Below are 15,126 nucleotides of genomic sequence, written 5' to 3' on the forward strand. Positions count from 1 at the left end.
ACACAAAAGTATGGAAATATCTTAAATATGTTAACTTATAAATATATATATATTTTTTATTAAGATATTAAAAAGTAGACTAGAATACAAAAAGATATAATAAAATATTGGACACAAACATAACACATATTTAAACCAGAAAGCTGCTTACTGAGCGATTATACATAATTGATTTTTACTTGCTGTGATAAAAATTTTTTTTAGAATTCTTCATATAATTTAAAAAAAAAAAAATTTCTAATTTTTTCAAAATTTCAGAATTTTCGTATTAATTTTATAATTTTAGAAAATTTTTCAGATTTTTTTGTATAAATTAAAATATTTTTTTTTAATGGTGAAATTTTAGTTGAATACTTTGAACCGATCTTTGTATATTCCTTTAAAATCTGAAAAATTCTTAAAAACATTGAGAATTTTTGTCAAATCAATCACGTTCAATCACTCAGTAAAATGATTGGCAATTTTATCTGATAACGCTTTATCTGAACGTGCCATTGTTTCTTTTTTTGTATATATATTTCAATCAATTGAATCAACCTTATTTATGAAATTAACATAAAACTCACGTAAGAAATTTATAATAAATACTTATTAAGTAATACTTATTAAGTAATACTTATTAAGTTTGGAATAGTAACCATCCAGTTTATTTATATCGATGAACAAATCTGGCAACACATCATAATTCCTATTAGCCGGATAATAGGACTTCATCCTCAGGTCTTGACAAACGTCGATAACGTTCCTGCGTTACTAAATATACAGATAAGCCTCCAAACAATACCAGCAGTAATCCTATAAAGTTTATCAATATCCCTTCACTGACGAAGGCTGAATATTTACTTCTGAAATTTCAAATAGAAAAATATATTTTTTGATTACTCATCATATTTACTAACTAAGTCTATCGCTACTAACTGTAATGCAAAGATCGCTTTCTCGTTAAGTCCCAACAAGCACGAAGCAATTGCGCCCACAAAGGCTGCAATGCCAAAAAATACATGCAATGGCATATAAGAAGCCCGTAATGGAGTTTGCAATCCGGGATAAAGGAAGGAAACACATCCAGCGACCCACTGTAAACAAAAATACATTGACATATATGTCTATGAATACAAGATTGTCAGGCAAGTTTCATAGATTTACCTGACAGCAGAATAATATTACGGTAGTCAATCCAACCCAACTATGTAGAGAATACATATTTGGTATAGGAAGCGGAGCAAGATTGTGACTGTCGAAGACGGCTACTAAAGCGATCACCACTAACAATATAATAAACAACATTATTCCTGCATGAGTTAACTTTAGTCGCTGTTTGTGAACATTTCTTTGTGTTCTATAGAGAAGCATGGCTACAAATAGAAAATAGATTCGTAAATCATATGTATATGAGCATATATGTGATGTAGGAAACTTTTTACTTTTATATTGTACCATTGGCATATAAAAATACAAGCCCTATAGTCATTAATAAAGGATGCCAGTTAAATTCGAGTTTTGGATTAGATCTCCATGAGAAACCTTGTCTATAATATCCTGTCCATACAATCATCAAGATTACAAGAAGCGCGCCACATCCCTCAGTAAGACTGAGAAGAGGAATGAAACCTTCCAAAGAGTGAGATTGAATTTGGGGTGCCTCTCTTATTTGCTCCATATCTAAAAATGTCTCATTATATGACAAAAATATCGATAAGTGTTAATAAATACAAAAAAAAATATTGATTAATATTGATGAATATTAGTAAATAACATTTAAAATAATATATAAAATAAATTTTACAATGTAGAGACAAACATATGTTAAGTTTATTCTATAAATGTCTTACATTATATAAAGCTATGTAACTTGCTGTGTTGATAGAAACATAATCCACATTCAATTTTCTATCATCACAGCAATTTTATCAAATTTCTGGCTGTTGTAAACATACTTACACATCTTACATATTCATATGGATAATTTGACACTTGCATTTTATGTCTCCAAAATAATAACCAAATAATAACGATAAATTTTTTTTTTATATAGACACTAATCTATAGAAGCAACAGGTGAAAAACAGAAGACAAACAGATGATAAAAGATATCTTTATGTTTATACACATACAAAAAAAAAATGAAAACAAAATATGAATCACCGTCTGTAAGAAGTTTACACACATTTAAACGATATCGATTAAGACTGCATTTATAAAATAATATATAACAAAATAAATTAATTTCATACATGTGGATTGCATATAAATGCGACGTTTCATATTTCAGAAGTGTTATTAGATGACAGTGTACATTTGATCGCTGAATGATATGGAGAAACAGAAATTATTCAAATGATAGCTGTTACTATTATCTCTCAAGTAGACCAACACTCATCAGTATTAAATACTTAACGGCGTGATATGATAATTATTATCGTAACATTCGATATAAGGGGAGCTTTCAACAAACGAAATAAGCCGTATATCGCACGTACTTACTCCTGATGCAATTCTTGTAAAATAATACTTACCGGATAAGATCAACAAGTATCACGAGACCTATTCATACGTTCACATTGTATGACGTCACGCGATAGAGAACATTATTGATCTTTTCTTCGAAATAAGAGAAGGCTCTCACCTGACACCTCTCACTTATACAAGTGCGTTCAGGAATATGCTCAGCTCTGTGTGCTATAAGGTCTGTTCTTTTTCCACCGCAAGTTCTGGGAGTCGATATCTCGAAATGAAAAGAAAATTACAAAAGTGAGCAAATTTACTAGATGTTGACCAATGAAATTATTAGTATTCTAGTAAATTCGCTCTTTGTAATTTTCAAGATACAGGGGATCAATTCTTTGTTTGTTGCGAAAGCAATATGAAGTGTTGATTTCAAAATGCAAGTTTCAGATTGGCGCAACAAACTTGCATACCATATCCCCAAAGCAATCAGTTTGCAACTAATATAGAACCAGCTTTGGAGATATGGTAGGAGCGTGATGGACATACAGTGCTGCACACACTAGTATTGTACTAGTTGTGTATATGTACATACATATAAGTATACACCATGCACATTTATTGTGCGGAAGTGCACAATAAATGGCAGAACCAATCAGAGAAGAGAACACTCTCCGCTCCTCACCCATGATTCTCTGGATATGATCAACACAATGCTATAAACGCTTTAAAGTATTTTTTAATTGGTTAGTTTGTAAAATTCTTTCTTCTAATTGGTCCATCAAATGCTTCAAAGATTTGTAACGAAATTTTGATCAGTTTCTTTGCCTTGTTGGTCACAAGTGCGTTCTCTCATTTCGCGCATGTAAAGTGTATCTGTAAAAGAAGGGATCGAAAGAATCACTAAGAAGTTCGGCGGATTAACCTAGCTAAAACTTGCGACACACACGATACTTGTTTTCCTGCTGGATTAGTGATTACACCTTAAAAAAAACACCTTTTTTTCTACTTGCACGCACGCACGCATATATATATTTTTTTTTTTATCAATAATGTTATAGTATTAATATGAAAAATGTAATTTTGGTGGAATAACGTTATAAAAAAAAAAAAGAAAAGTATGTCTTTTCAATTATTCTTCTTACAAAGTGGCGCTTGTTTAATCTGTAATAATAAATAAGTAGTGTATTCATAAAATATAACTATGGCTATGTATGTACAGGATATTATCAGGAAATTATTTTTTAATATAAACAAAACAAATACAGAACTCTTAATGTCAAATACAATATAACAATTAGAAAGGGCATATAAGAGTCAGCTACAATAATCATATAATATTACAAAATTAATACATAAAATATAAATAATGATTACATGTTTTGATTTCCTGATTGAATCATCTTCAGATATTCGATTTAATGCAATATTATAGTTAGAATGAGGAACAACATAATATAATTGGATACTAACATACAATTAAATATTTAATTGTATATTAATATCCAATTATATTGTCCTTCCTCATTATGACTATAATACAATGTTGTAGCTGACTCTTATGCCTTTCCTAATTATTATACTGTATTTTTAATATAAATTGTTGTAAATTATCATTGCTATTGTACATATAATAAAATATTTCAAAAATTATCAGTAAAATCATAATTTAGGAATTATAATACAAATTTATACAAGCAAAACAGCATTGATACATCCATCATTCTCAGGATTATTCGTAACTTGAGCAAATTTTCCCCATACAACTTTACCCGATTGTGTTACAAGACCTAATTCTGAGATATTCACTTCAATAATAGTTCCCTTGGTAATAACACCTAAATTTGTATACATAGGGGAACTCGGATTTTTTTTAACGCCAATAATCGGCAACGAGAAAGTTGCCTTGAGCTCGGGATGAGTTACATGTGCGGTTTTGAATCTTAATGCCATCGGTCTGATGAATCTTTCAAATTTCGGCGGTTTCCTTGTAAAATTCTCTCCTACAAAGGTCACTTTAGTCACCATGCGTTTCCATGATTTCCGTTTCGTCTTGCCACTTCTCACTACTTTGAAAACTTCAGACTCTGATTGCGCTCTCACTTTAGGTATTGGAACATCCCATTTGCCAACTTTCTCCTTTCGTTTTTGTTTTATCATATTCGACAGCACTTTCGCACGTTTTGTAACATCACGATCCAGCAGATATACAGGCAATGCTCCTTCGGGCAACTTATCAGATTTCACCTTTACTTTCTTCTCTTCATGAGCTCTAATCTTCTTTTTTATTTGAATCTTTTCGTTGCGTCGCTCTTTGTTGAACATTTTAGCTTTTAAACCACGCAAAGTACGGGCTTGCTCTGCTCGTTTGTGAGGAGCACGAGCCTCTCTCTTCCTCTTTCTTTCTTCATAGTCCAAACGGCGACCATGGAGCTTACGGTGCCTCTCAATATATTCGTTTTGTGGCATTTTTCTACATGAATTTTTATATTCACATAGAATTAATTCTTTCTGAAAAAGAAGTTATTATTTAAATAATTTGGATATAGATTTTATTAGCATATTAAAACTAGTATAATTATGTAATTTTCTACAATAGTACTGCGTATATATTATATTTGTCATATTTAATATTATTACAGAGAAAATAATATTAAATATCTAGGAAATAATTTCGCTTGTATAATATTAACCTGAACAAATATTCGTTTAAGTATTGTCTTTATCGAAGCAGTTAACGCGATAAATTATAATTCAATATAATCAAAGTACATGTACACCGGAGGCAATAACTGCAAAAGCATATATATTGTCTTTTAACATGTAATCATACATATTGGAGATATCCTTTTCTCTCTAGAGAAAAGGAAAAATAGTTTTAAGCTTAAAGTCAAGGTAACATTGATACAACCGGGATTAATTCATCAAAAAATTGCATCAAAATTTACCTCTGATTACGCTGCAGAAACGAAAATATGACGAAAACACGAGATGAAGATGAAACTATCATCCGACCATGGTGGAAACAGTTATCAGAGAGAAATCTCAGATCTCAGACCCTTAGGCTCGCAAAATGCTGCCGCGCAATTACTGCCCTCTAACAAAGTCCAAACTACATAGCAAGATTCACTTTTCTGAAGATACACAGATTCATTTTTTCAGGGTATCAATCATGAAACTTTTTTCCTAGGATAAAAAGTGAAAAATGAAAAATTTCTTCATTAACTTCAATGATTAAAATTTTCACTTTTCACTTTCCATCCTAAGAATAAAGTTTCATAATTGATACCTAATACTGGCGATGATAAATCGATATTAATGTAAAGAAGAGCGGCATGGCTACCTACTTGTACGAGCCTCAGAGTGCGTTTCCGAGTAAGGATATATCCAAACAATTGCATAAACGTATTATATGCATAAAGAAAATTATCCAATCACATTTCTCCTATAAAGACGCACGTAAATATGATTGGATAATTTTCTTTATGCGACTGTGCAAGCTGTTTGGATATACCCTTGCACATAAAATGCATGATATATAGTTTTATCCTTTTTTATTAATTGGTAAACAACAAAGACAAATAATTGAACAAGCTGATTAGTTTAACTGTCGAAATAATAACGAATATTACGATAAGTAAAATAATATATTCTTAAATTCTTTACATTTTTAATGTTTTCTGTCCAGCAAATGAGAATGGATTGAAATGAATTGAAATGGATTCAGATTTTCAGAAATATTGATTCACGAATGTTAAAATGTTTTTCAATTCTGAATACATTTTTATTCATTTATAGACATTGCATGGAGCATATCTTTATATCTTTCAATCTAAAAATAATATTAGCTTTTTCTGTACATTGTGAATAATGTTCAATTCAAAATTTTGAAATGCAGTTTTTCAATCCAATTACATCCAATTGAATCTGATTGAATTCAATTGACTCCAATTAAATCTAAAAAAAGTATTCGCTATTTAAAATACGTATTTGAATAGAAAAAAGTTTCAATCCATTTTAATCCATTCTCGTTTGCTGGATACTTGATACGAAATATTTGAAATTATAAAATAAATATCAAATATATGATCTTCAACCACGATAATTATATTAAATGACACGCGCCACTAAATCAAAAACTTGCAGCTAAGTTTCGAGAAAATCGATATGAGAAATTATTTCATTAATTCCGTGATGAAATATTAATTGGATTTTATTTTATTTCATGTAATATAAACTTACTTTACATCTCTTATTTTAAATAAGTCCTTTTAGTCAGGGATTAATCATATTTAAAACAATTTTATTTAAAATATGTATTTTAAATAAAAGAATAAAGTATATATTATTTTAATAGTAATATCCGGTAATTCAATAAATTTAAATTCATGCATCATACGCTTTCGATCCGAAAATTGAAAGTGATATAAAGCCATCAACGTGCTATCACTCATGACTACTAAAGTGGATCACAGTATCGATCTAAACGTGACAATTCTTAATTTGTAAACTGCCATATTGTAAACAATTATTATTATATTATTGAATGTATAATGAATGATTACAATAAAAGATAACATTAAAAAAGTTATGCAATATGATGAGCAAAATATAATAAAATAATTCGACATCAAAATAAAAAATAAATTTAAAATATACTTATCTACAAAAACGGACTGAATTTATTAGTAGCTCGTTTTGTACGAATAAATATACTTACAAAACCATCAACAAAATCGGCGGAGTTGCTTCTTATACAAGTTAATTCGTTTTAAATTTTCTTTACAACTTTAAATTAAATGTAATTTTGCTTGCAATTAGAAGAATTCTAACTTTATTCAAATTGCAAATTGCATTATAATAAAGTAGTGCATTGATTAGTCCTCCATGTTATAAAAATTCCCGTGCTATATTTGAATACCTATATTTGTGTTTTCTTTTTAATTTCAATAATATAATTAAAATTATAGATATTTTAAAGGTATTAACAAATAAATTTTTTATATTACATATCAGCTTTGAATCGTGAAAGCTCTGCTTGGTTGTACGTAGCGATACAGAATTCTTATTGGATATCGCTTGTCGCATCCAGTGTGCCATATGCATTAAAGGCGGAATTCATTTTGATATTCAGTCGATTCTTATTTTAAGATCTTAAGTAATGTCCTAAGATGCTAATACAGCTGTATGTTCGTCTGATTCACGTCATCTTAAGATTGATTACTTAAGACAATCTTAAATAGATCTGACTATGAATACAGAGAGAAACCTGAATCTCTATTAATTTGATAGATTTTAATTATTTCAGCAATTTATTTTCATTAGGCGCCGCAAAAAAATGGATATTATTGTGTAGTTTACATCCATTTCTTTAGAGGACAATAGTCGGCCGCATTTTGCGGAAAAAGGCTCTTACGTCATTTCTCAGGTTTCTCTCTGGTGTGTGTGTGTGTGTGTGTGTGTGTGTGTGTGTGTGTGTGTGTGTACATACATACATACAAATATTTAGATTAAGAACAGAAATAAATAATTTTTTAAAATTGTTTCGTATTTTTTATTAAATTAAAAATATACATTATGCTTGATCACCAGTCGGCATTGACTTTATAATGTCAGAATTGCCAGGATCTGTGATCGAAAGTGTACAAACACGGAAATATTTACCACAGGCTGTACCTAGCTCGATATTATTTCCGGTATAATGATGTACACCAGTCTTTGCCAACATCGCATAATATTCGATTTCGGATTTCCTGTTAAATTCAAACAAATCATGTTTTATTGAAATGTTGAAGAATTATAATTCAATACTCCCTGCACTTACAAGCAGGAGCAGGAGACTACTCCATAGTACTCCTATTACAATTTATAATACACAAATTGACATATAATATTTTCAATCTCTTTTAATACATAATTTTAATATAGATTACTCATTTAATTGATACTTTACTAATTCTAAAATATAAAAAGTTTATATTTATAAATTTACAAATTTTATCCATTTAATAGCGTTTTCTACTGGGAGAACTAGTGAAACACTGCCGCACACTGAGTGCAATTGTTCCATTATTAAAACCAGTTCGGATATTTTCTATAACTATGTTTATATGCCTCGATGCTTTGTTGAAGTTATAATCGAATTATATCGATGTTAGAAAAGTGATTAATTACATAGCGTTTTTTACTCGAGCAGGTTTACACCGATTTGAGTTGGATAATGTTCTACTATTGATTGATGTTACATGTTTTATATCCAAGGAAAACATCATTAATACAATCCAGATTAGTGCAAATTCACTCGGGCCAAATATGTCAATAGTCATTCCATTCTTTAGAGGAATGCTATGAAATTGGCCAATCATCAGAGAAAAAGTTTATCTCAGTATAACTTTTTTTTGCATTAGTTTCGTCAATAAAACATTAAACACTGACTACGTTTATGGCTTGATTTATGTTGAAATTATAACATTGATGTTATAATTTCAACATAAATCAAGCCATAAACGTAGTCAGTGTTTAATGTTTTATTGACGAAACTAATGCAAAAAAAAGTTATACTGAGATAAACTTTTTCTCTACTGTCTTTAAAGACAGTAGAGACCAGTACAAGTTGAAATTGACTGAAATTGAGGCTGTATTTAAGCTTTGAGATGATATTATGTTAAAGTAAAATATAATATTATATTATTCTATATTATATTATTCTAATTAATTCCATAACAATATTGTTTCCAATAAATGTAGTAATATCTATGCCATAATATAAACATTTTGAGTTAAACAATTTTGAAATTCAAGAAAAATTAATATTTTTTGTAAGAAGTAAATAAATCATATATTATTATAAAATAAGTAATATTCAGTGTTTCATTGAATCATACTAAACCTGCAATATTACTATACTAGCTCAGATTTCATCAAAACCTAGCACGGCATTGGTGCTCAGTTTTCTAAGTGGAAAACGCTATAAGAGACTTCATTAAATATGTCAATTTGTTGATACAAAAGGAGTGCTACTTCTCAGTCTCACCTTAATGGTGGTGTATTACTAGCAATGATGACCAATTTGGCTTTGCCTTGACGAAGGGACTTCAGAGTCTGCTTATAACCAAGGACATATTTACCAGATTTCATGACGAGAGCTAATCTGGTATTGATGCTCTCCTGGGCCTTTTTCTATATAATTCAGTAATAAAATTTCAATAAATATGCTTAACATTACAAAAGTAACAAGAAATTACAAATTGTTGATTAAAATATATTTATATTATCTGGAAAGGGTAATTATTTAGAATAGCAATAATGTTTGTTTAATATTCAGATCATCTTTCTCTTTCATTGCTCATGAGTTTACAACTTTTCATGATTCCACATAGGTTTCCAAGTTTGTACATAAAGATTTAATAAAAAAAAAAAATTAATTTTGGTTTTACAAGGGAGAAGGGAGAGAGAATCCTTCGCACATATATGTACTTAACAATTGCAGATGATTTAATAACAATTGCTCCACAGAGGTGCGGAAGGAAGCAAAATCCTCTATAATTATTAAATACATATATGTGTGAAGGATTCTCGCTCCTCCTCTTGTAAAACCCTTGTAAAACCAAAAAAATCAATTTCTTTTTTATTAAATTTCTCACTTTGCGATTCCACATGAGTTTACAACTTTTTGTACATAGCAAGAGTAGAGCAGGCCTTCGTTTTTAGTGAAACGCTCGAATCTGGTCTAATTTTATTAAAATCGAAGGTGAGGTAGCTATTCTAAATAATTATCCTAGAAAGTACTACTTTTTTTTTATCTTCAATATTAGACAGACATAAGTTTAAAACAATATGAATGCTGAAATAGCCAATTTATTTCAGATTGCTGTGTTTTGCATAATCTCAATTTTTCATTTAACTTCGAAACAATCACAAATATGATTTGCATACATTATAATAATTAATAATTAGTAATAGTAATATTAATATTATAAGAAATATTATAATAATACAATTAATAAATATTTATTGAAAAGGCTTTAAAAACTTTGCTAAAGAATATTTATGAACGAGCACATGGCATTGCCAATTACCTGTTTTTTCTGAGCCACCATTTTTACAATCAGCGGTTCTTCTCACTTCAGCTAATAATGTAATAATATTCATAATTATTAATTTTATATATATTTAAACAATTATATATAGCAAAATAATATATACATTTGAAATTCAATATCACATACCTTCCACAAGGAACAACAACGAAAAAGAAAAAGAATGGAGAGAGTAGAGAACAAAGTGATAAAAGAGCTCGTGAACAATGTCGTCAAAATGTTAGTAATTTTAAGCTGCATTTTCATGCTGACGCTCGACATGATCAAGATTGATGCTTGGTATTCGTCATTTTGATCACGTGACCTGTTTTGACACTCGACGCATTTTCGTCATCAAAATAAGTCACGATGAGAATTTCACGAATATCTGCGTCAATTTTGATTAAGTGACCTATATTGATGCTGAAAATGAGCGTTGAACATCAACATGAAAAGGCACCTTTACGCCATTGTAAATATCATTTAGTGTTGGTTGCTGCTTCACTGCTTGAGGGTGCCGTTCACAATATAGAATTAACAAGTCGGCGGCACACAATGCTTGTTTTCCTGCTGGATTGCTAGCTGGATTAGTTAGAATCTATACAAATAGTGTTCTAAACCTTAAGCTTTAAGAAATTGACTAATTACGGGCGAATGCGAGAAGAATAAGGGGATCCGCACGATAAAAGGAATAGAGAACAGAGAATAAGAATTTTAACCTATCAGAAATCATGTATTGTGGAATACACAGTTTCTGATAGGTTGAAATTCTTATTCTCTGCTCTCTGTTTCCTGTTCCTTTTATTGTGCGGAGCCCCTTATTCTCTATTCTCTATTCTCTATTCCTTTCATTGTGTGGAGCTCTTAATCGATTGTGATTTGTCCATTTTTTATGACTTAAAAATTTATTGTAGATCCGGACTTACAATTTTGCTACCATATTGGTTGCGATGCTGCCAATATCGCATCCAATGGTGACAAGATCCTAATCCAGCTAGCAATCCAGCAGAAAAACAAGCATTGCGTACTTCAGGCTATATCCACACAACTTGCACAGCCATATAAATGTATCATAAAGAAAATTATCCAATCGCATTTCTCTTAAGACGCACATTAAATGTGATTGGATAATTTTTTTTATCCGCATACGTTTATGCGACTATGTAAGTCGTGTGGATATTAGTGGATTTGCTCGTGGAGAGCAGACTCTTGCATAACGCATAACATATAAGACATAAGAAATCCAGCCAATCAGAGTTCTTTATTACATGGAAAGGAAGGAAATGAAGGACTTTGATTGGTACATTTTCTTATACATTAAGTATGGTTTTACATTAGTTGTAAACCGATCGCAAGTTTGTTGCGACAGCCAATATAAAGCGTTGATTTCAAAATGCAAGCTTCATTGACTGTCGCAACAAACTTGCGATCGGCTTGCAACTAATGTAGAACCGACTTTATGCTTTCAGCGAGTAAAAGCTGGCGTTTTATTCTCTCTCTATCAATTTTCGCCAAAATAGCGAATAAACGCTCAAAGTTCGACTGTCCAATTATTAGCGAAATAACTCTGACTATGGCCCACTTGATTGGCCAAATATAATATTTCGAAGCATTTTTTGATTGATCAATTTTTTTAATTGTTAGTCAATGCTCCTTTATTCACGATATAGTGGGAGTAACTTCGCCAGCGAAATTTCGCTCCATGAAAAGGAAGGATGCAATAGCTTTTCAACGCTGAATTTGAATTGTGACGGAGTGGGGATAAACGCTAGCTTTTCTTTGCTCGTATGAAAAAGCAGCTTTATGCCCAATGATATACCTTTGATGCGTTCAGAGGGACACTATTAGCAGCACTATCTCTATCATTCTATCTTCGTTGTTTATTAGATGTAAAACAAGGATAGAATGACACAGACGTTAATAGCGTCTTCCCGAATGCATCTCTTGTATTCTTATATCATGGTTCGAGCTATCGTTTCATGTGTCATATCGCGAGAATCTTCTTATCAGAAAGTATATACATATACGCGTGTGTGCATGCATGATGTACATACACTGGTGTATATTTTCGGAAGACTGTGGTAGACGTCCCCGACACTTGGTTGTTCGTAGTCGTTCGTCGACTACTTGCGACTATTCGTCGGTCGTCATTGACGGACGTCTGCGAGTAGAGCCTAACCCCTGCACACTCGTTTGAAAAGATCTTCGTCGGCGGCTCTATCATGAGACTTTGAAAAGCTTCGAGTTAACGTATCTCGGTTAAAGCATTTATTTGGTACGAACACTACGAACTCGCGCAGCACTGAAGCGCTGAAACGCTTAAGCGTAAGCCGTAATGTGAATGCATGCTAATGTGTTGGTACTCATCGCGGAATTATATAATGTATATGCATGAGTCACGATTTGTCACACGGTGTCAACTGTGCGGCAAGAAGGGGGAGGGGACGAACGTGACGTGCAAATGTCAAAGTCATACGGCGCAACCAGGCGTAACCAGTCATCTTGTCGTTATATGATAAATAAAAATCGTCAACTCGTTTCCTCTCCAAAAACTAACTTCCGCATCGTTCGCATCGTTTGTACTCGTAATTAACATCGAGATCTCTTGGCTTAATATGTTTATATCCCGTTAGAAATTGATTATTGTCTCTTTCCACGTTGATTGTGCGATGCGCTGCCATTAGAAGTTATAAGTCTCTCGAAGAGTACGTTCGATTTTCAATTTGTAAAACATTGACATTGTCTTTGTATATTTATTATATTATCTTATTATATTATCGTGCTAATCATTGTGTTCGTATTCGTAGTGGTAGAGTCTTTTAGCGTTAATCGACTTAATAATCGTAAAAATATACTTCAATAATCTCTTCCCTATAGATTGTCCTGTATATAATATAAACTCACATAACAAGAATAATTCAAGTTTCAAGTAACAATGTGTGTGCTTTCTAAAATTAATTGCATTTGAATCAAATCTTATATGGTTATTTGTGTGAATTATGTTTTTGTAAATCTTGCAGGAAATTCCAAGGAACTTTCTAGAATGAACAGAGAATATTCTTTTTGAATGTTGTCAAAGTCATTGTAAGCAATGATACAAACAAGACTTCTCGCATCTGTGGGTGACATTTCTTAGCTATTAAAACATTTGTATATCTTTTTATATCAAATTCAACGATTATTTATTTGCATTTTGGCATTGAGAAATGCCAGCACCATCCCCGACCCTCTCTAGTTTGCCAGAAATACCTATGTGTGAGAAAACGGAAGTCAATGATACTGATTCTCTGCCCTCTTGGGCCAAAATCACACTTACATCTGCAGAAGCTGAAATCGAAAAGCTGATCTCACGAAATGAGTTGAAAGATGCAGAGGTAACTTACTTCTGTCAAGTAGAACCAATTCTTCAAGATGGACCACAGTGAGTATTATTTTAATGTATTTAGTAAGTCTTCTCTCTCTCAGAAACTACTAATTAAAATACTATGTAATTCTTTTATTTTAAAAGAGAAAAAAGAATGTAATTTTTTTCTTATTTGCAATTGTATCAATTCTATTTCATCATTATAATACATTTAGTTTACATTTAATTAATTCTTGTACTTTTCGAAATTGTAAAATGTTAAATTAGTATTAAATTTTAATAATTGTTAAGTATTTAATGCTTTGTAGGTGCGGTTTAGTGGCACTTTCTATGGCATCGCAAGAATACACAAAACCAGTTTCTGTAAATCAACTTCTTGCTGAAGCTCGTGTACGAGGGTTTACACAGCATGGAGAAGTATACAGTGTCGATTTTATGGGAACATTGGCTGCGGAATATTTACCTGATCATAAACCAGATATTTTAGTAGATTTACAACAGTGTCCAGATACATTAACTCATGCTTTAGCACATGGAGCAATGGTGTTGATACCATATGATTCTGATTTCAATCACGCTCCATGTTTAAAAAAAGGTCATAAAGCGCATTGGGCATTGCTTGTGGGTCTAATCTCTTCCAGGTATAATTTATAATTGAGGGATGTATTCTAAATTTCAGATTGTATTTTTCCTATTTTTCTTCTGGAGAACATTTATTATAGGGATGCATCGAATATCCGAAAAGTATCCGATATCCGGTATTATCCTTTTTTATCATCCGACCGAATAGGGACGAAAGAAAATAAAAATATTAAAATAATTTCATCAGATGACGAATCAAGTTCAAGCGAAAAAATTAATATAAATAAGAAAGATAATAAGAATAAGAAAATAATTAAAGCAGGTGAAAATAAAATTAACGGTAATGAAGAATTATTTAATTAGATGATACAAATGAGGATTTTTACTTATCTTAGGTTATCACTAATCTCTAAAATTGAGAGCAACCTAGAATTAAATAAAAGTAATGAGGTAAAGAGTAACAAGTTAATAAATAAAAAAATAAAAAAAAATGTATTATCCGATCGGATAGCCGGATATTATTAATATTCGGGAATACATCTGGTTGAAATTTTATATTATTGATCTTTTATTATATAAATCTTTTATTATATAAATGTTCTATAAATAAGTATATATATTCATAATGTTATAATATCTTATATATTGTTGCAAAAT

At 30.9% G+C, this 15,126-nt stretch overlaps 4 protein-coding genes across 12 annotated transcripts in view; 1 reads left to right on the forward strand and 3 right to left on the reverse strand.

Annotated features, from left to right (window-relative positions):
• Positions 1-637: 637 nt before the first annotated feature.
• On the reverse strand, positions 638-2,634 carry LOC108690127 (cytochrome b561-like). 5 transcript variants are annotated; one of them, XM_018197261.1, is made up of 5 exons: positions 1,938-2,115; positions 1,438-1,662; positions 1,147-1,355; positions 919-1,076; positions 638-845 (listed from the first exon to the last, which is right to left on the reverse strand). In XM_018197261.1, exons 1-5 carry the CDS (start codon positions 1,978-1,980, stop codon positions 692-694), a joined length of 789 nt encoding a protein of 262 aa, XP_018052750.1. In that variant the 5' UTR covers positions 1,981-2,115; the 3' UTR covers positions 638-691. The 5 variants fall into 5 exon arrangements, with proteins under 5 accessions (XP_018052750.1, XP_018052754.1, XP_018052751.1 ...); XM_018197265.1 differs by lacking the exon at positions 1,938-2,115 and adding an exon at positions 2,485-2,506 and having other exon boundaries at positions 639-845; XM_018197262.1 differs by lacking the exon at positions 1,938-2,115 and adding an exon at positions 2,235-2,431 and having other exon boundaries at positions 639-845.
• Positions 2,635-4,045: 1,411 nt separating this feature from the next.
• On the reverse strand, positions 4,046-5,813 carry LOC108690130 (ribosome biogenesis protein NSA2 homolog). Of its 3 annotated transcripts, none has more exons than XM_018197269.1 (3): positions 5,793-5,813; positions 5,394-5,579; positions 4,046-4,956 (listed from the first exon to the last, which is right to left on the reverse strand). In XM_018197269.1, the coding sequence occupies exon 3, from the start codon at positions 4,912-4,914 to the stop codon at positions 4,135-4,137; it is 780 nt and encodes a 259-aa protein (XP_018052758.1). In that variant the 5' UTR covers positions 4,915-4,956; positions 5,394-5,579; positions 5,793-5,813; the 3' UTR covers positions 4,046-4,134. The 3 variants fall into 3 exon arrangements, with proteins under 3 accessions (XP_018052758.1, XP_018052759.1, XP_018052757.1); XM_018197270.1 differs by having other exon boundaries at positions 5,394-5,542; positions 5,793-5,807; XM_018197268.1 differs by having other exon boundaries at positions 5,394-5,631; positions 5,735-5,797.
• A 2,162-nt stretch (positions 5,814-7,975) lies between these two features.
• LOC108690125 (60S ribosomal protein L30) lies at positions 7,976-10,720 on the reverse strand. Its single transcript, XM_018197259.1, has 4 exons — positions 10,674-10,720; positions 10,524-10,574; positions 9,479-9,624; positions 7,976-8,198 (listed from the first exon to the last, which is right to left on the reverse strand). Exons 2-4 carry the CDS (start codon positions 10,542-10,544, stop codon positions 8,021-8,023), a joined length of 345 nt encoding a protein of 114 aa, XP_018052748.1. The 5' UTR covers positions 10,545-10,574; positions 10,674-10,720; the 3' UTR covers positions 7,976-8,020.
• A 1,781-nt stretch (positions 10,721-12,501) lies between these two features.
• Positions 12,502-15,126, forward strand: part of LOC108690114 (UPF0692 protein CG33108) — a 3,733-nt gene continuing 1,108 nt past the window's right edge. Inside the window, exons 1-3 of one of the 3 annotated variants that reach the window (XM_018197239.1) lie at positions 12,502-12,848; positions 13,544-13,944; positions 14,196-14,528. In XM_018197239.1, the coding sequence (XP_018052728.1) occupies positions 13,730-13,944; positions 14,196-14,528 (548 nt within the window). In that variant the 5' untranslated portion in view covers positions 12,502-12,848; positions 13,544-13,729. Of the gene's footprint in view, positions 12,849-12,878; positions 13,229-13,543; positions 13,945-14,195; positions 14,529-15,126 lie in introns of those variants that run through there. The other 2 variants (XM_018197240.1, XM_018197238.1) reach the window with 2 other exon arrangements.

Source organism: Atta colombica, unplaced genomic scaffold, assembly GCF_001594045.1.
Source record: "Atta colombica isolate Treedump-2 unplaced genomic scaffold, Acol1.0 scaffold295, whole genome shotgun sequence".
NCBI classification, from domain to species: Eukaryota; Metazoa; Arthropoda; class Insecta; order Hymenoptera; family Formicidae; genus Atta; species Atta colombica.

Excerpts from the sequence above, each read along its gene's own strand:
- LOC108690127 (XM_018197261.1), bottom strand. The coding sequence starts at position 1,980 with ATGCAAGTGTCAAATTATCCATATGAATATGTAAGATGTGTAA. Across the intron at positions 1,663-1,937 it reads TGAATATGTAAGATGTGTAA|ATATGGAGCAAATAAGAGAG; the intron begins GTATGTTTACAA and ends AGACATTTTTAG. Across the intron at positions 846-918 it reads AAAGCGATCTTTGCATTACA|AAGTAAATATTCAGCCTTCG; the intron begins GTTAGTAGCGAT and ends TTGAAATTTCAG.
- LOC108690130 (XM_018197269.1), bottom strand. The coding sequence starts at position 4,914 with ATGCCACAAAACGAATATATTGAGAGGCACCGTAAGCTCCATGGTCGC.
- LOC108690125 (XM_018197259.1), bottom strand. The coding sequence starts at position 10,544 with ATGGTGGCTCAGAAAAAACAG. Across the intron at positions 9,625-10,523 it reads TGGTGGCTCAGAAAAAACAG|AAAAAGGCCCAGGAGAGCAT; the intron begins GTAATTGGCAAT and ends TGAATTATATAG. Across the intron at positions 8,199-9,478 it reads AGTAATACACCACCATTAAG|GAAATCCGAAATCGAATATT; the intron begins GTGAGACTGAGA and ends TGAATTTAACAG.